Here is a 15,795-nt window from a genome sequence, read left to right on the forward strand (position 1 = left end):
ATAAACATGATTACCTGATTGAGTCTGGTAGCCAAAATCTGATCATCTGTAGGGAGAAGAGATATTAGATGATAATAATCAGTGAAATTTGGGGCTTTGGCAGGACAATAATGAGAGCTTCTGACATACACTAGATTGCCAAAGAATCGTCCCAATGTACAACCCATTATAGAGCTGAAGATGACATGGCGCATCGAAGCGTGCATATTTTTTGAACAGCTCTGTAAGTACAAAATCAAGTCCTGGAGCATTACCACCAGGAAATGATTTAATAGCCGCATCAACATTCTCCAGTTACAGTGGAGAGTCTAAATAGTCCCTAGCCTCTTTACATAGGGTAGGGCATAGATTCTCAAACTGTATACGTTCATAATGCCGGCGGTCACAATGCCGACCGCCGGCATCTAGACTACAGAATCACTGCGATGATTAACTAACTTACGCCGGGAGACTGGCGCCCGACATCCCAATTGAAGGGATACCGAGTGCAGTCAGCCATGGCGGGGGGGGAGGGTTAGGTTTAGGGTTCCTGGGGGGGACTTAGGGTTAGGCACCCTCCCGGGAGGTTAGGGTTAGGCTAGGGGAAGGGAGGGTTAGGGTTAGGCATCCCAAGGGGGAAGGTTAGGGTTAGGCGGCATGGAAAGGGGAGGTTAGGTTTAGGCACTTAAAGAGGGGATTAGGGTTAGGCACAGGGGGGGGGAGGTTAGGGTTAGGCACCCTAAAGGAGGGTTAGGGGGTAGAGTTAGGTTACTTTATACTTACCTTCTAGACGATCTGGATTTCCTTCCATGTTGGGCTGACGCTGCCGGCGGTGTATCATACCGAATCCTCTCAAAATTGTTCCTCAGGATTCTAAATAGTACATGTTTTCCAGATCTCACAGAATCACAAGTGAAATAATTAGCTCCACTTGTGGATCTTTTAAAATGTGTCAGTGAGTAATGAATACACATGTACATCTGCCAGGTGTCCTGGAAAGCGGGAACTATTTGGGGTCCTGAGGACCGAGTTTGAGAACCTCTGGGTGAGGGAGTTCAATTACAGTGACATATGATTGCAGGTCAGCCAAACTACACTTCTAAAGATTTTGATAGAATTTAACAAAGACGGAATCAGTATCCGGAGTCTGCACTTGAACGGCCCTGTCAGTGTCACAAATCTCTATAACAGCAATGGAAGTCTGCTCAGTCATAACCAGATTAGCAAGTTAACTAACTGGTCTATTTACAAAAGCATATTGGAAATACACAGTAAATCTATTTCTGTATTTTGTTGTAGCCAGTAAATAGTTGTTCCATTCCTCCTAGGTAGTTAGCCAGGCATTCTAGACTATTCTAGCCCATCCACCAGATAGGCCAATTCCAAATTTCAGTTCTAGCTCCTGAAGTTTATAAAAGGCCTTAAATTCAGCAACTTGCTGAATCAGGGTATACCTCTAGAAGGTTATAAATGTATCCCTGACCACCGTACCTGGGGCTGAGTCCTGATTTACAGGAAAATATCCCTCCCATGCAGCCTCCAGTTTAGATCCATCTGCCATTCGTGTCAGCCAAAACAGGTTGAGCTTTCAGAAGAGTTGCTCGCCCTAGACACTTACTGTAAAGAAGTGACTTTAGACATCAAATTGTAAGAAATCCGGTATCCATTACATTCCAGGGGACCCTTGGTACAAACCAATTGCAGAATAGTTTTCCAGTCCTGGTAGTGACGAAATTGATGAAGTTGCAGGTAGGAGCACCAGGTGGTAATGCTCTGGTAGAAAGGTGGTGTTCCCTCTCCACCGCAAAATACGAAGTGAAGGCATCACAGCCATAAGTGTCTAGCAACCATTTTTCCAGCAGTTCTACAGGGTCGGTGCCTTTTCCCTCTCCAACAGCCCCACAATGCACACATTATTCTGTCGGGAATGTCTGAAAGTTCACAGCAGCCATTTACGATTCCAGAGTGCCCACTAGCTCTTTTAATGTAGAGACAGAATCTTTTTGTCACAGTTCAAACATGATGCCTCAGACACAGACCCCAATACTTACTGGTCCGGGCGTGCTGCCGCCGCGCTTCCACTTCCAGGCAGTCTGTGGCTGCAATTGCTACATCCTCAGGTGCTACTGCGCGGGCGACCTGACTTCTCTCTCCTCACCGGTGCCTGCAGTCTCACCATGGCGGCGGAACCGGCATCCCATGTGCGCTGTCAGCTGCATCTTTGTGTGGGTGCGACCATTTTGGGCCACATCAGCTGACCCCAAAGCATCTAATGGAGCTGCTCTCCTGGAGTTCCCAGCAGAGCAGCTCCAGGTAGCCACTATAAAGGAGAGCCCTGCAGCTCAGTCTGGTTGCTAGTGCAACAAGACTCATAGCCTTCGGCGTGAGTTCTGTATCTGTGCTCCCCAGAGTGGTCCCAGTGAACTCTCTGATTTTGGTCTTTGGACAAATTCTCTAGTTCTAGCCCAGAGGTCTTTCAACGACACCCCGGTGCCAGCTGGAGCCCAGTCTGTGTCACTCCAGTGCCAGCCCGGAGCCCAGTCTGTGTCACTCCGGTGCCAGCCCGGAGCCCAGTCTGTGTCACTCCGGTGCCAGCCCGGAGCCCAGTCTGTGTCACTCCGGTGCCAGCCCGGAGCCCAGTCTGTGTCACTCCGGTGCCAGCCCGGAGCCCAGTCCGTGTCACTCCGGTGCCAGCCCGGAGCCCAGTCCGTGTTACTCCGGGCGCCAGCCCGGAGCCCAGTCCGTGTTACTCCGGGCGCCAGCCCAGAGCCCAGCCCGTGTTACTCCGGGCGCCAGCCCGGAGCCCAGCCCGTGTTACTCCGGGCGCCAGCCCGGAGCCCAGCCCGTGTCACTCCGGGCGCCAGCCCGGAGCCCAGCCCGTGTCACTCCGGGCGCCAGCCCGGAGCCCAGCCCCTGTCACTCCGGGCGCCAGCCCGGAGCCCAGCCCGTGTCACTCCGGGCGCCAGCCCGGAGCCCAGTCCGTGTCACTCCGGGCGCCAGCCCGGAGCCCAGTCCAGTCCGGGAACCAGTCCGAGCCTTCTGGAACCTACTTGGCATCTCAACCGCAGTCGGTCCTGTAGCAGTTCAGGAGTCTAACCAAAACATTCAGGAACCAGATGTACTTTAGTTAGTGTCTAAAGCAGTGGTTCCCAAACTGTGTGATGTGGCACCCTGGGGTGCCTCGGGACACTTGCAGGGATGCCTCAGGTTGGTGGTCCAGCACCAAATTAAATTATTTATGGTCAATGTAATGTAAATGAGTGGACAAACTGAAGCGCAAACCTGTCCACCATCACATAACTGAACCTAAGGATGACAGGTCAGCACAATCTACTTGACTTTACTACTTTACTACATGTTTTCTGAATTTCTCAATAACAAATTTTTGGCTTAGGAGTGCCGTGAAAACAATGCTGATACCCTAGGGCGCTGTTATTTAAAAAAAGTTTGGGAACCACGGGTCTAAAGGCTACTACTCTTCTCTGCTTTATAGGCCTAACTTTCTGCATTCAGCTGTCCCAGGAACCTCTGATCCAGACACCAGTTTGGGAACACAAATTCAATCCCCGGTGTCCGTGAGTCTTTCAAAGTAGTGATGCTCATCTCAACCTCTCCAAACCGTTCACGGACACATTGCAATTCCCAATTTATAACGGATAGGTCAAATTTAACCTTTCCAATATCATCCGTAACTCGTTTTTCACTGCAGGTAATTTCTGATGGAGGCTCCAATACCAAGTGAGAAGAGCAGGAGATAAATAGGAGACAGCAGTGCACAGGTAAAAGATATTGAGGAGTTGTGGCTGCAAGTGTATGAGAAAGGCACTACTCAGTAGCTACAGACCAGTCCGGCAGTCCAGGAGGGAGAGGAGTCTGAAACAATGGGGAAGAGAAGCTGGATATAGCAGAATACTGGGAGAAGGTAAACTCTGTGCTACAGGCAGATCTCTCACTGCAGCACAGACCGGCAGCATTGGGACATGACAAACATAGTTCACAGGCCGCAGTGAGATGTTGGCTATACAGGAGGCTCCCTGATATTGGAAAGCGGCCCACAGTTGCAGCACCTTCCCCCACTGAGTGACTGCAGCGATAACCGCGAGGCAGCGCTCAGGATGTGAAGGTAGGATTAAAGTTGCCGGAGAGCTCGCCAGCGTACGTGCTACTCCATGTCCTGCATGGCCATGTCCCAAGTTCACCAGATTTAAATCCAATCAAGCATCTAGGATATGTGTTGGAACAAAAAGTCCAAACCGCAGTAGCTCCACCTTGCAACTTACAGGAGTTAGAGGATCTGCTGGTAACTTCCTGGCACCAGGTGCCACAGGACTTTCAGAGGTCTTGTGGTGTCCATAGCTCTTTTGGCTGCACCATATGAGGCAGGTGATCTTAATATGTTGGCTCATAATTGTATTGTATGTGTTTATTTTGGATGCACTCTTCTTGGTCTATTCAAGAGAATTTACTTTTTTTCCCATTTACCTTTGGTATCATATTGGAATAAATGTTGTTTACCTAATACTTATACTGTACTTACTGTACGACGAATTGAGCCAAAGTAGTTGAATATGGTTTTGCCTCTTCTTATTTTTGCATTTATATTGTGACTGCATAACTATATCCCTAAATGTATTCTACGACTTCTAACACTCATACGGATATCAAGTGCATGTATTTTATTTAAGATTTGAAAACTAAAAAGGGGCATAGGGCCAAATTTGGAGATGGACGCAGAACACATCACTGCATCGTTGGACAGCGATGTGTAAAAATGCTAATGTTGTAGAAGATGTCTGAAGGAAAAAGACTCCTCCAGTCGGCATTTGCTGACAGTTGCGATGTTTCCAGCATTGGCTGTAGCTTACTCATACTGTCCGCCTCCTGCCCGCTTTTGAGGCCATGAAATCTACTCCTCTGATGCAGACCCTGGCCTCAGCACTTCCAGGAACTGGGGAGATACGCCCTCCATTTCTGGGAACGCATGCTGGCGGCACCCCCTCTCCGTCTTCAAATGGTTGCAGCATGTCAACCATGCTGAGGCTTGGGTGTATTGTGTGCGATCACGCTGGACTCTTTCTGCACATGCGCAAAATTGGTCCTGCGCAGGCGCTTCAATGTCGCAAATGTATGTAAACCATCAGATTTACATACATTTCTGAATCAGGCCTATAGATTAAAAGTTTACATGTCTGTTTTTTCGTCACTTTTTTTTTTTTTTTAGGGGCTTTCACTATATTGAAAACCCAGTGATGATGCCCCCAAGGTTTCCAGAGCTAGGTCACCACATCGCGTGCACTGCCTTCAATAAAGAAAGCCGTGGAGGGATGGTCTCTTCTACCATAATCGCATGTTATCAATTTAAATAATGTGTAAATATAAGTACCAGTGCACTACAACAGTATTATATAGCCTGGTGTGAGAACTGCTTAATGCACAAACCAAAAATTATAAATGTTTGTTATATTTACTCTTTCTGTGTAATGGCTGTTCTAATGCTCAGTCTAAGGTAAGACAGTGCAGTGCATCCCTAACGTCACTAATATGTTTTTAAGGTAAATTTATTAGCTTGGATGGCAAGTTGTATCTAAATAAATGCTTTATAGTCCAAAAAAAAAGTAATGTATTAAGAGTTGCAGATTAGCTATATTTCATGTGAAACGCATTTCTGTTTTCTCAAGGGTCTGCAGATTGGGACAAAGGAGCTTGAAGAGATGGGTGCCAAATTCTGTGTGGGATTACTTCGCTTAAAGAGACTGACCTCTCCCCTGGAATTCAGCCTGCCTCCCAGCCTCCTAGATATTGAGAACGATCTGATCGAGTCCAGCTGCAAAGTTGCAAGGTACTGTAATAATTTATTTTTATGTTTTATTGTCAAAATATTTGACTTTTTAATATATTCGCTCATAATGTATCTGCCGAAGCACTGTTACTGTTGTTATTCTATAGTGACCTTGGAAAACTTTTTAGATGACAAATGCATATGTTGCTCACAGCTTTTCTCTCCTCAGACTCCATAATCATTTTAGTATTAAATTGTGCTTTGAATATACAGTCAGGTCCATAAATATTGGGACATTGACAGAATTTTCAAATTTTGGCCTCTATTCACCACCACAATGGTTTTGAAATGAAACAAGATGTGGTTTAACTGCAGACTTTCAGATTTAATTTGAGGGTAATTACATCCAAATCGGGTGAACGGTGTAGGAATTACAACAGTTTCAATATGTGCCTCCCACTTTTTAAGGGGCCAAAAGTAATGGGACTATCAACTCAAAAGCTATTTCATGGACAGGTGTGGGCTATTCCCTCGTTATTTCATTATCAATTAAGCAGGTACAAGGTCTGGAGTTGATTCTAGGTGTGACATTTGCATTTGGAATCAGTTGCTGTCGACTCTCAATATGAGATCCAAAGAGCTGTCACTATCAGTGAAGCAAGCCATCATTAGGCTGAAAAATCAAAACAAACCCATCAGAGGGATAGCAAAAACATTAGGTGTGGCCAAATCAACTGTTTGGAACATTCTTAAAAAGAAAGAATGCACCGGAGAGCTCAGCAACACCAAAAGACCCAGAAGACCATGGAAAACAACTGTGGTGGATGACAAAAGAATTATTTCTCTGGTGAAGAAAAACCCCTTCACGACAGTTGGCCAAATCAAGAACACTCTCCAGGAGGTAGGTGTATATGTGTCAAAGTCAACAATCAAGAGAAGACTTCACAAGAGTGAATATAGAGGGTTCACCACAAGATGCAAACCATTGGTGAGCCACAAAAACAGGAAGACCAGATTAGAGTTTGCCAAACAATATCTAAAAAAGCCATTACAGTTCTGGAACAACATCCTATGGACAGATGAGACAAAGATCAACTTGTACCAGAGTGATGGGAAGAGAAGGAAAGGAACTGCTCATGATCCAAAACATACCACCTCATCAGTGAAGCATGGTGGTGGTAGTGTCATGGCGTGGGCATGTATGGCTGCCAATGGAACTGGTTCCCTTGTATTTATTGATGATGTGACTGCTGACAAAAGCAGCAGAATGAATTCTGAAGTGTTTCGGGCAATATTATATGCTCATATTCAGTCAAATGCTTCAGAACTCATTGGACGGCGCTTCACAGTGCAGATGGTCAATGACCCGAAGCATACTGCAAAAGCAACCAAAGAGGTTTTTAAGGCTAAAAAGTGGAATGCTATGCAATGGCTAAGTCAATCCCCTGACCTGATGATTGAGCATGCATTTCACTTGATGAAGACAAAACTGAAGGGAAAACGCCCCAAGAACAAGCAGGAACTGAAGACATTTGCAGTAGAGGCCTGGCAGAGCATCACCAGGGATGAAACCCAGCGTCTGGTGAGGTCTATGTGTTCCAAACTTCAAGCTGTAATTTCCTGCAAAGGATTTGCAACAAAGTATTAAAAAGTGAAAGTTAGATTTAGGATTGTTTAGTTTGTCCCATTACTTTTGGCCCCTTAAAAAGTGGGAGGCACATATAGAAACCATTGTAATTCCGACACTGTTCACCTGATTTGGATGTAATTACCCTCAAATTAAATCTGAAAGTCTGCAGTTAAATCACATCTTGTTTGTTTCATTTCAAAGCTATTGTGGTGGTGAATAGAGGCCAAAATATGAAAATTCTGTCAATGTCCCAATATTTATGGACCTGACTGTAAGGAAACTACTAAAATTATCAATATTTATAGTGATTGCTTCTCAAGGAAACAGTGGCGCCATTTTCTTTCTGCCTATAGCTATCTATATATTTCTGACTACAGCAAATGAAACGTGTCTTCCTTATACATTAACCTATTCCAGACATGGGCAGCTTACACCTCTATCGCCAGACCCATTTCCATTGCTATTCCCTCTGCTGGATTTATTCACAAGTATTTTTTAATGTCTTAATCTACTGTATGCAAGCCAGGTCCTTCTATTGGTAACCTATTTAAATTATGGCTATTAAATGTGGTGAATGGGAGCCAATCTTCCTATGGTTACTTTTGCATACGGAAATGTATTTGTGTTACAGTGTCAAGTAAATATCTCTGAGCCGTCCCGTGACAGTCCCAATTTTGGAAGACTGTAGCCGGAGCAGGAGTTTGGTCCCAATTTTCAGGGAGACTTTATACAGCATGCGGCACAAAAAGTTTCTATTTCTGTTAAAAGCAACATTGCGGGTGTGGGCTCAGGAGGTGGCTGCAACCACCAAGGTCATGCCCCCCATTCCGCTTTGGAGATATCAGAATGTTGGGAGGTATCCAAAAGAAAGTTAACTTTTTATTGAAAGTCTTGGAGCTTGATGATTGGTATAGTTAGTGCTGTTATTGCTGTCCTGTGTAGCTCCAGACAAATACAACGGTCTTTCAGTGATTGCTCTTGCTCCACTGTAGTGCATTTCCAGAGGTTGCCAAGCACAGGCTAGGCCTTGCAGGGATCTGGCTGCATAGATGTTACTCACCAAATTACTATAGGCAGTGAAGTCATTGTGATACAGCCATATTAGTATACAAAGACAATGCATAAACCAATTTGATATGAACAGAAATGGAAACATTGACTTTAAAATAGCAATCTGGCCTTCTTTATTCTTATTTGGTGAAAGTCACATTATATCTATGTCTTTAAAGTGGTTGTTAATAGTAAGTATATTTATAGCAACCTATGAAGAGACAAAGCGTTTGCTTGTTAACTTTAGTTTTAATAGAACAGAAGGGAAAATGGCCATTTGTCCATTGCCTTATTATATTATGTGTTCTGCGGTTTCGTTTTACATGCCATTTGTCGGCTCTGTTCTAAGTAATCTATGATGGCTGCATTGATTCCCAATTGAGAAGAGTATAATTGATAGTGAGTAAGCACCAAACACAGCACTTGCATTATTGATATGTTGCTGTATTTATTTTGTTACTTCAGTCCCAAAGAATAATTTAGAAAATGGTGAAATCATTAGACCAGCAGAGAACATTAGTTGTACAGGGAACATTAACTTACAGTTTTCCTGCAATATACTTTGTGCGTATTACGTTGTATTATAAGAAGCAGTTCAGGCCAGAGTTCAGGCTGTATCCAGTCCCAGTGTGTTTCCAGCAAACCGAGGATGTTTAAAAATATATCTAATAAACTTAATTTATAGTACACCGGGAAATGCACATCTGTGCAAATAAAACCCTGTGTGCCTCTTTCCAGTAGTGGATAACGCCATCACTCCGGATAACACCTCTTTTTTTCAGACTGCTTCCTTTTAAAGGAACTTTTTCAGTTAAAAAAAAGCAAAAGTGATAGTTTGTTTTTAATTAAAGATTGTTCTCTCACAAGTAGTTAACCATACTTGTCTGTCCTAATTAACATGAATTAATGTACACAAGCACTATGTTCCATTCACTTGAATGAGCCATTCACCCCTCACTGAATGGAGCACTAAACCAAAGAATTGGGGCAACTGGTTCCAATACTACGCGGTAACAATAACTTTTTAGAGAATGAGGACCAGAACGCTGCCACATTGTTTGCCCTTTGTGATCTGTCAACTTTTTCCTAAGAGCCTGTACAAGCACAGTGTCAGTTTAGCTTAGTGATATGTGACCCTTTGCCTTAGCTCACAACGTGCCCTATTACGAGCCAGCAAGAATGAAATTATAAGTTGAGCTGTTATTTAAACACAGGGAGGTTCAGGTTTGAATATTCCAGACGTATGATGTTGTCAGATCTTTAAATAGCTTTAGAGAAACCATGATATAACGTCGCCCCTCACTGATGCCCTCACAGCACAAACAATTAGACACACACAATACAGTAACTCACACGCTTAATCTGTACAAGCAGCAACATACCTACATCAATATCAGAAGTGTCTATATGTATTACTCTAGCAGCTAGCCCTGATGTAATCTTCCAGGCCACCAATGCCCGTGTACTATACCAGGAGTGTACCCTCTGCAGTCAACACAACAATGCGTTGACTCCAGTTACAGCAATCTGTGCTGCAAGTGTTATGCAATTTTTGTACCTGTTGACAATATTAATGCAGACTGTTAATAAATGATTATGGAGAAATAATGCAGATGTATCACATGGTAACTTCTCTATATGCATCTTGCCTATCCGGAAAGCCACGTGTAGTTGTTTGTGGGTAATGGGTAGTATTTAAATTCATGCAGACGATTGATGCAATAGCTAATAGGGATAGAATTGAAATGTACGAGAGTTGTTCAAAAAGTAATGCCTAAATGCTCACAACTAAAATTTTATTATAGATACAGATTTGAAAATTTGCAGTAAAATACTTTGAAGTCTTAGTAACAGAATGACTCTACTCAAAATATTCACCATCTGCCCTCAAACATTTTCTCCACCTCTCAACCCAAGCTGTGAATCCACTTTGGAAAAATTTCAATGGTTGGTGTTTGACCCAGGAACGTATGACGATTTTAACAACCTCTGTCTTCAAAATGTTGACCCCCGAGACAGTATTTGAGAGGGCCAAACAGATGAATCAGAAGGGGCCAAATCAGGACTCTATGGTGGATGTGGCATTATTGCCCACCCCACTTTGGCAATGGCCGCAGATGTTGCCATCGAAGTGTGAGGTCTGGCATTGTCGTGATGTAAGATGATATTTGACAGTGGAATTGTTTACCTTTTTTTGTGCGGATGGCTTCTTTCAGCTTCTTAAGTGTAATAATGTATCGATCACTGTTGATTGATTGGTTTGATTCCAAGTAATCGATGAGAATAACACCTCGGCAATCACAGAAGAATGTGGCCATAACTTTGTTTATGGATCGCTGTGATTTAAACTTTTATGGCCTAGGTGAACTTACTGTAGGTGTTTCCATTGTTTTGATTGGGCCTTTGTTTCTGGGTCATAAAGGAATACCCAGGTCTCATCTCCTGTAATTACATTTTCTAAAAACGTCTCAGGGTTGGCTTCAAAGGTTGTCAAAAGGTCATTGCACACTTCCACCCTCTGGGCCTTATAATCCCTGGTTAATTGCTTTGGAACCCATTTAGCACACACTTTACAATGTCCCAAATCATTAATTAGTGTTTCTACAGTGCCATGGCTACATTCAAGTTCATCACTGATATCTCTGATGGTCACTGTCTTTCTGAATCATGGCATCAACTTTGTGTTGGTTCTCTGCCGTCACTGCAGTTGATGGTCTGCCACCACGAGGTTTGTCGCACATGGACGATTCTCCTGATTGAAAAAACTTCATCCACCTTCTGACATTGTTATAGTCCATTGTATGCTCACCATACACTTTTTTTCAGTCTTCTGTGGATTTCTGTAGCACTGCAGCCTTTTTTTTTTCCAGAAATTCAATGACTGCTCTTTGTTTCATCTTGGATTCCATGGTATTTCTTGGACTACCTAAACAAAAATACATATATAGCTAGCAGACATATTAAAATACAAACTGACAAAGTTTCAAATAAATGTTGCATATTATTTTAGAGTTATGAGCATTTTGGCATTACTTTTTGGACAACCCTCCTATAATTGAATTGCTATTGGGATATTCGCATGCACTAAATAGAGAATGAACCAGTTAGAATGAAAAATGAAGTCAGAGCATACTTGGAATAGAGAATCTCTGACTAAGGGGGGAGATTTCTCTAATCTTCTAAGGAGGACAAGTGGAGGTGTTACACATTGCAACCAACCAGCTTCTATCTATCGTTTTATAGAATGTACTAGATAGATGATAGCAACAATCTCATTGGTCACTATGAGCAACATCTCTCTTTTGAAGGTGTTTTAATGACAAGCCAATGTCATTAAGACATAGTGATTCTTGGGGCAAGAGAAATAAGGCTGAGCAGCAGAAGCTAATTAGGATGAATATAAGAAGGCTGAGTTTGACCCATGGGCCCAGAATTGTAATCAGGCCATAACATTTACACCGAACTTCCCCTGGAGTGCCACATAAGGTAAAATAGTTACCGGAAGCCTGTGAATTTGGGAGCATGGAGTCTTTATTATAGCAAGGGAAGGATAACTCCACTCATAACTGGAAATTTTCGTTTTTGGTTGAGTTAATAAAGTTAAAGCTCCAGCAAGTCATCCTGTATGGATTGTAAATTCAGCAGTGGGGCATTGACAACACTGCTACTAGTTTGAATTAAATGGTGCAACCCATGAAACGAGTGCTGTTGGAATGTTACAGAGATCCGGACTCACTTAACTTTATCCTTTAACATTTCTGTTGGAGGAAAAAGAGGGGAATGTTCTGGGAACAGATGGGAGCCCTAAGGGAGTGATGAAGAGTTAAAAGTAAAGTAAGCATAGTAGAACAATATGAATGTTACACATGCAGGGGAAACAGAGAGGCAGGAAGAATGAAAGACTGTGGGATGGATGCAACAATAAGCGGGGAGAAAGGTACATACTGGACAACTGATGAAGGATGTTGAGCAATTAATAGCGGACATGTGCCAGACCCAAGTGCCTGAGGACAATGATGTGTTACATAGTCTTAGCCAATGATGATCATGTAGCTGTCCAGTGGCACTGACAGATTGTGGGGTTTATTATACCCCAAGAAACCAGTGGAAGAACGGTGTTTCCCTCTTGTCTGGTCTTTGTCTCTGACACAAATGGAAATAATGTTGTTGTTATGAGAAAAAGCCAGCTATGTCTGTAGGGGAACTTGCAGGAATTGATCACCCCAGCAGCTCTCTGCAGTTTCTAGGAGAGAATGAATATATGTGCATGCTGTCCCTTTGAAACTCCAGAAGTGTAAAACAGCTGCCTGTTTGTAACAATGCCAATTCCCCATTAAGCTTTATACTGCTAAGTGTTGGACAGCATGCAAATCGAAAGAATAATTAATGCACAGATTGCACTTTTGTCATTTAGCCATACAGTTCTGCGTAGAAGGTATAACCAGATTGTAGGTTAAACACACAGACTAATGTCTGATGAAGTGATTACTACTCTATTTATTACAATGGCTCCCGGATTACTAACAAAGAGCCATTTACAAATAAGTATGCGTTCATTTATACCAGCAGTGCAAGTTTTATAGGTTCACTTTTAACAAAATGCTTAATTATAGAGCAACATATAAAATATTAAAGGTGGTCTGATACTTATTGGTTACAAACTATAATGCTATTGGGCTTTTCTATTTCAGGGTCCACAGGGTGACCTTGGGGTATAGGTGATGATGGGAGTCATCCAGGCACCACGCAGTTAATTTTTCTTCCCAGGTTGCACTGGGTCCCTCTCCTATACCCTGCCACCGGGACAGAGGCACCTCTGTTACGTTGGGTGCCCGACCAGAGTCTGGTCACTGCACGCTGTGGGGCTGTTCCAGCCTCTGAAGATTTTATTATTTTACAAAAGTTTTCTTCAGTATTCAGCACGGACAGTCCAGAGGACGTCTGCGCTGCCGCTCCATCACCCTGCCAGCGCCAAGACGCCGGTACTGATCCGGGGATCTTGGCGGGCTTCTGGGGTGTTAGCTAGCAGGGACCCTGGAGGATCCCTGGACTGCGGCTGGACGCTACGGGGACTCAGGTAAGCGGCGCGTCACCACGGCAGTGACGTGCAGAGTCGCAGTTTTTTTTCCTTCAGGGCTGGGGACTCCCTGGGGATGACAGCAAGTGGAGCAAGGCACTGAGTCCCTGCGCTTCCACTAAACCACCAGAGACAGCAGGGCTGGAGTGATTAGGAATATGCTCCAGCGTCCCGGGGGTTAAACGCTGGCCGGGGAGGCTGCCTTCCCTGTGTAACAGCCGGCTCCTCCACACTGTGCAGCGCGCCTTTCCACCGCGGATGGCTGGGCTGTGGCAACTCTCCTCCGGATCTGCCCCCTCAGAAATCTTCTGTCTGAAAGTCGCAGATCACAGCAGGCGGTACGGAGCCCGGGTCCCCCTACATACCTCTCCTCCTGGACGTGTATAGCACTATATCCTACCAGACACTAATTCTTGGTAGTTGATTAAGTAGTGCCATTAAGTACAGATGTGACTGTATGCTAGCGCTGTCTGTCTGAGTTTCACTTTCTGAACTGTCGGCCATTTTACTTTCCCTGTGCCTGTTTTTCTCACTGAGCCCTAACACTGGTATTGTCAGGGTGCAACATCCCACCGTCCAATCCTCAATCTCAAGCCCCGGAACAAATTCCTCAGGGTACCTCGGTTCAAGATGGAAACTTTACGTTCCATCATATGGGTATGAATACCCCAATATCGATAAACATGAAATAATTGCTTTCCAGACTTTGATTGTGGTTCCAAAGCACAAAAAGTTCTTATTGCAACAAAAAGTAAGTTACACACTTTGATCTATCACAATTAGCGCAAAGACAATTCAATACAAAAGGTACAGCCAATACATACGCATGCGCCCCGGATCCAGGTCTCAGTCATCAATCCTGACGTCTGCGGTCATCAAATGGGTATGACTGAGATCTAGCCCCAAAAGCACAAGCCTATATACCCTCCAGAGTGTTACACCAACAATAGAGACAAGCATATGTGATTTAATTGGTTCTTGATTCTTGTCATTGGTACGATGCAGGTCATAGGACAGTTCATATGGTGATAACAGGGATATGTTCCATCCCTCCAAACGAGTTAAAACTGGTTAAGACACTACATACAGAGTACACATTCTAACCAATAATTCCCCATAATCCATAACCACCGAACGCAAGATGCGACTCCTTCGCCGATAGATTCGGAGTTCTGGAATTAAACAGGGTGTCAGTATGATGCCAAACACGACATGTCTACTAAGTTCTATACATTAAATATCATATATCATACATGTAAATTTTACACGATAATGATTAGCTAACAAAACATCTAATATTATGCTTAATGCTAGGGAACCTTTTATATATGTGATTGCATAAGTGAATGTAAGATACAGGAATTCATCAGTGTGCGTTCTGCGTCTGTATATTGAAATAGCAACTATGTATGTGAGTATGCATGTAAACGTCTATGTGTATGCATGCATATATGTGTGTGTGCCAATGTGCATCATTGTATGTGTGTGTATATATATATATATATATATATATATATATATATATATATATATATATAGCTTTATCCATTAACTGCCATTCTTGATATTATATCTGTCTGAATCTAATTCCAAGGAGTCATATACAGTGAAGTTGATCTGCTCACAGGTGACATAGCAAGCTTTTGCAGGAGTCAAGAAGTCTGATAACTCAACAAAGGCTTCCCTATGCTTATTTAGAATACAATTGTTAGTTCTTCTTAACCACATTAGCATTGAACACAAGGCATACAATTGCTAACGATAGACAAACTTCTGACAATTGTTTCTAACTTTGCAATTAAAATATTCCCAAACACTTCACAGTATCTTTGTGTATTTTAATTGCTAGTCACAGACATGTATACAGAACCTGTTTCTCATCACTGTCTAAACCTTGCATAGATATAAATATACATATACGCATTTGTGCGAATCGGATTTCGCCGATGCAGAGTAGCATCCGATCTACTCTTTATCAGCCCACAGACAACTAGATCGTCAGATAATAATTACAAATGATCATAACCAATTATTTGACTTCGACACTGGCTATGGAACCTGGGGATTTTATGGTGTCTCTGGATATTCAGGATGCATACCTGCATATTCCGATTGCTTCGGCTCACCAGCGTTTTCTCAGGTTTGCTGTGTCACAACAGCATTTCCAGTTTCTGGCTCTGCTGTTTGGCCTTCTACTGCACCTCGGGTGTTTACAAAAATTATGGCGGTAATGGAAGCCCATCTGCGGCTGCAGGGGGTCCGCCTGTTACCTTACCTGGA

At 43.3% G+C, this 15,795-nt stretch overlaps 1 protein-coding gene across 5 annotated transcripts in view; it reads left to right on the forward strand.

Moving 5' to 3' along the window:
• The window catches only part of AGTPBP1 (ATP/GTP binding carboxypeptidase 1), a 198,390-nt gene that overhangs the window by 165,241 nt on the left and 17,354 nt on the right, over positions 1-15,795 (forward strand). For all 5 annotated transcript variants that reach the window (XM_088470094.1, XM_088470093.1, XM_088470092.1 and 2 more), the window contains one exon: positions 5,658-5,818. In XM_088470094.1, the coding sequence (XP_088326220.1) occupies positions 5,658-5,818 (161 nt within the window). The remainder of the gene's footprint in view (positions 1-5,657; positions 5,819-15,795) is intronic.

The sequence above is a fragment of the Taudactylus pleione genome, unplaced genomic scaffold (assembly GCF_031769625.1).
Source record: "Taudactylus pleione unplaced genomic scaffold, aTauple2 ptg000095l, whole genome shotgun sequence".
Classification (NCBI taxonomy): domain Eukaryota; kingdom Metazoa; phylum Chordata; class Amphibia; order Anura; family Myobatrachidae; genus Taudactylus; species Taudactylus pleione.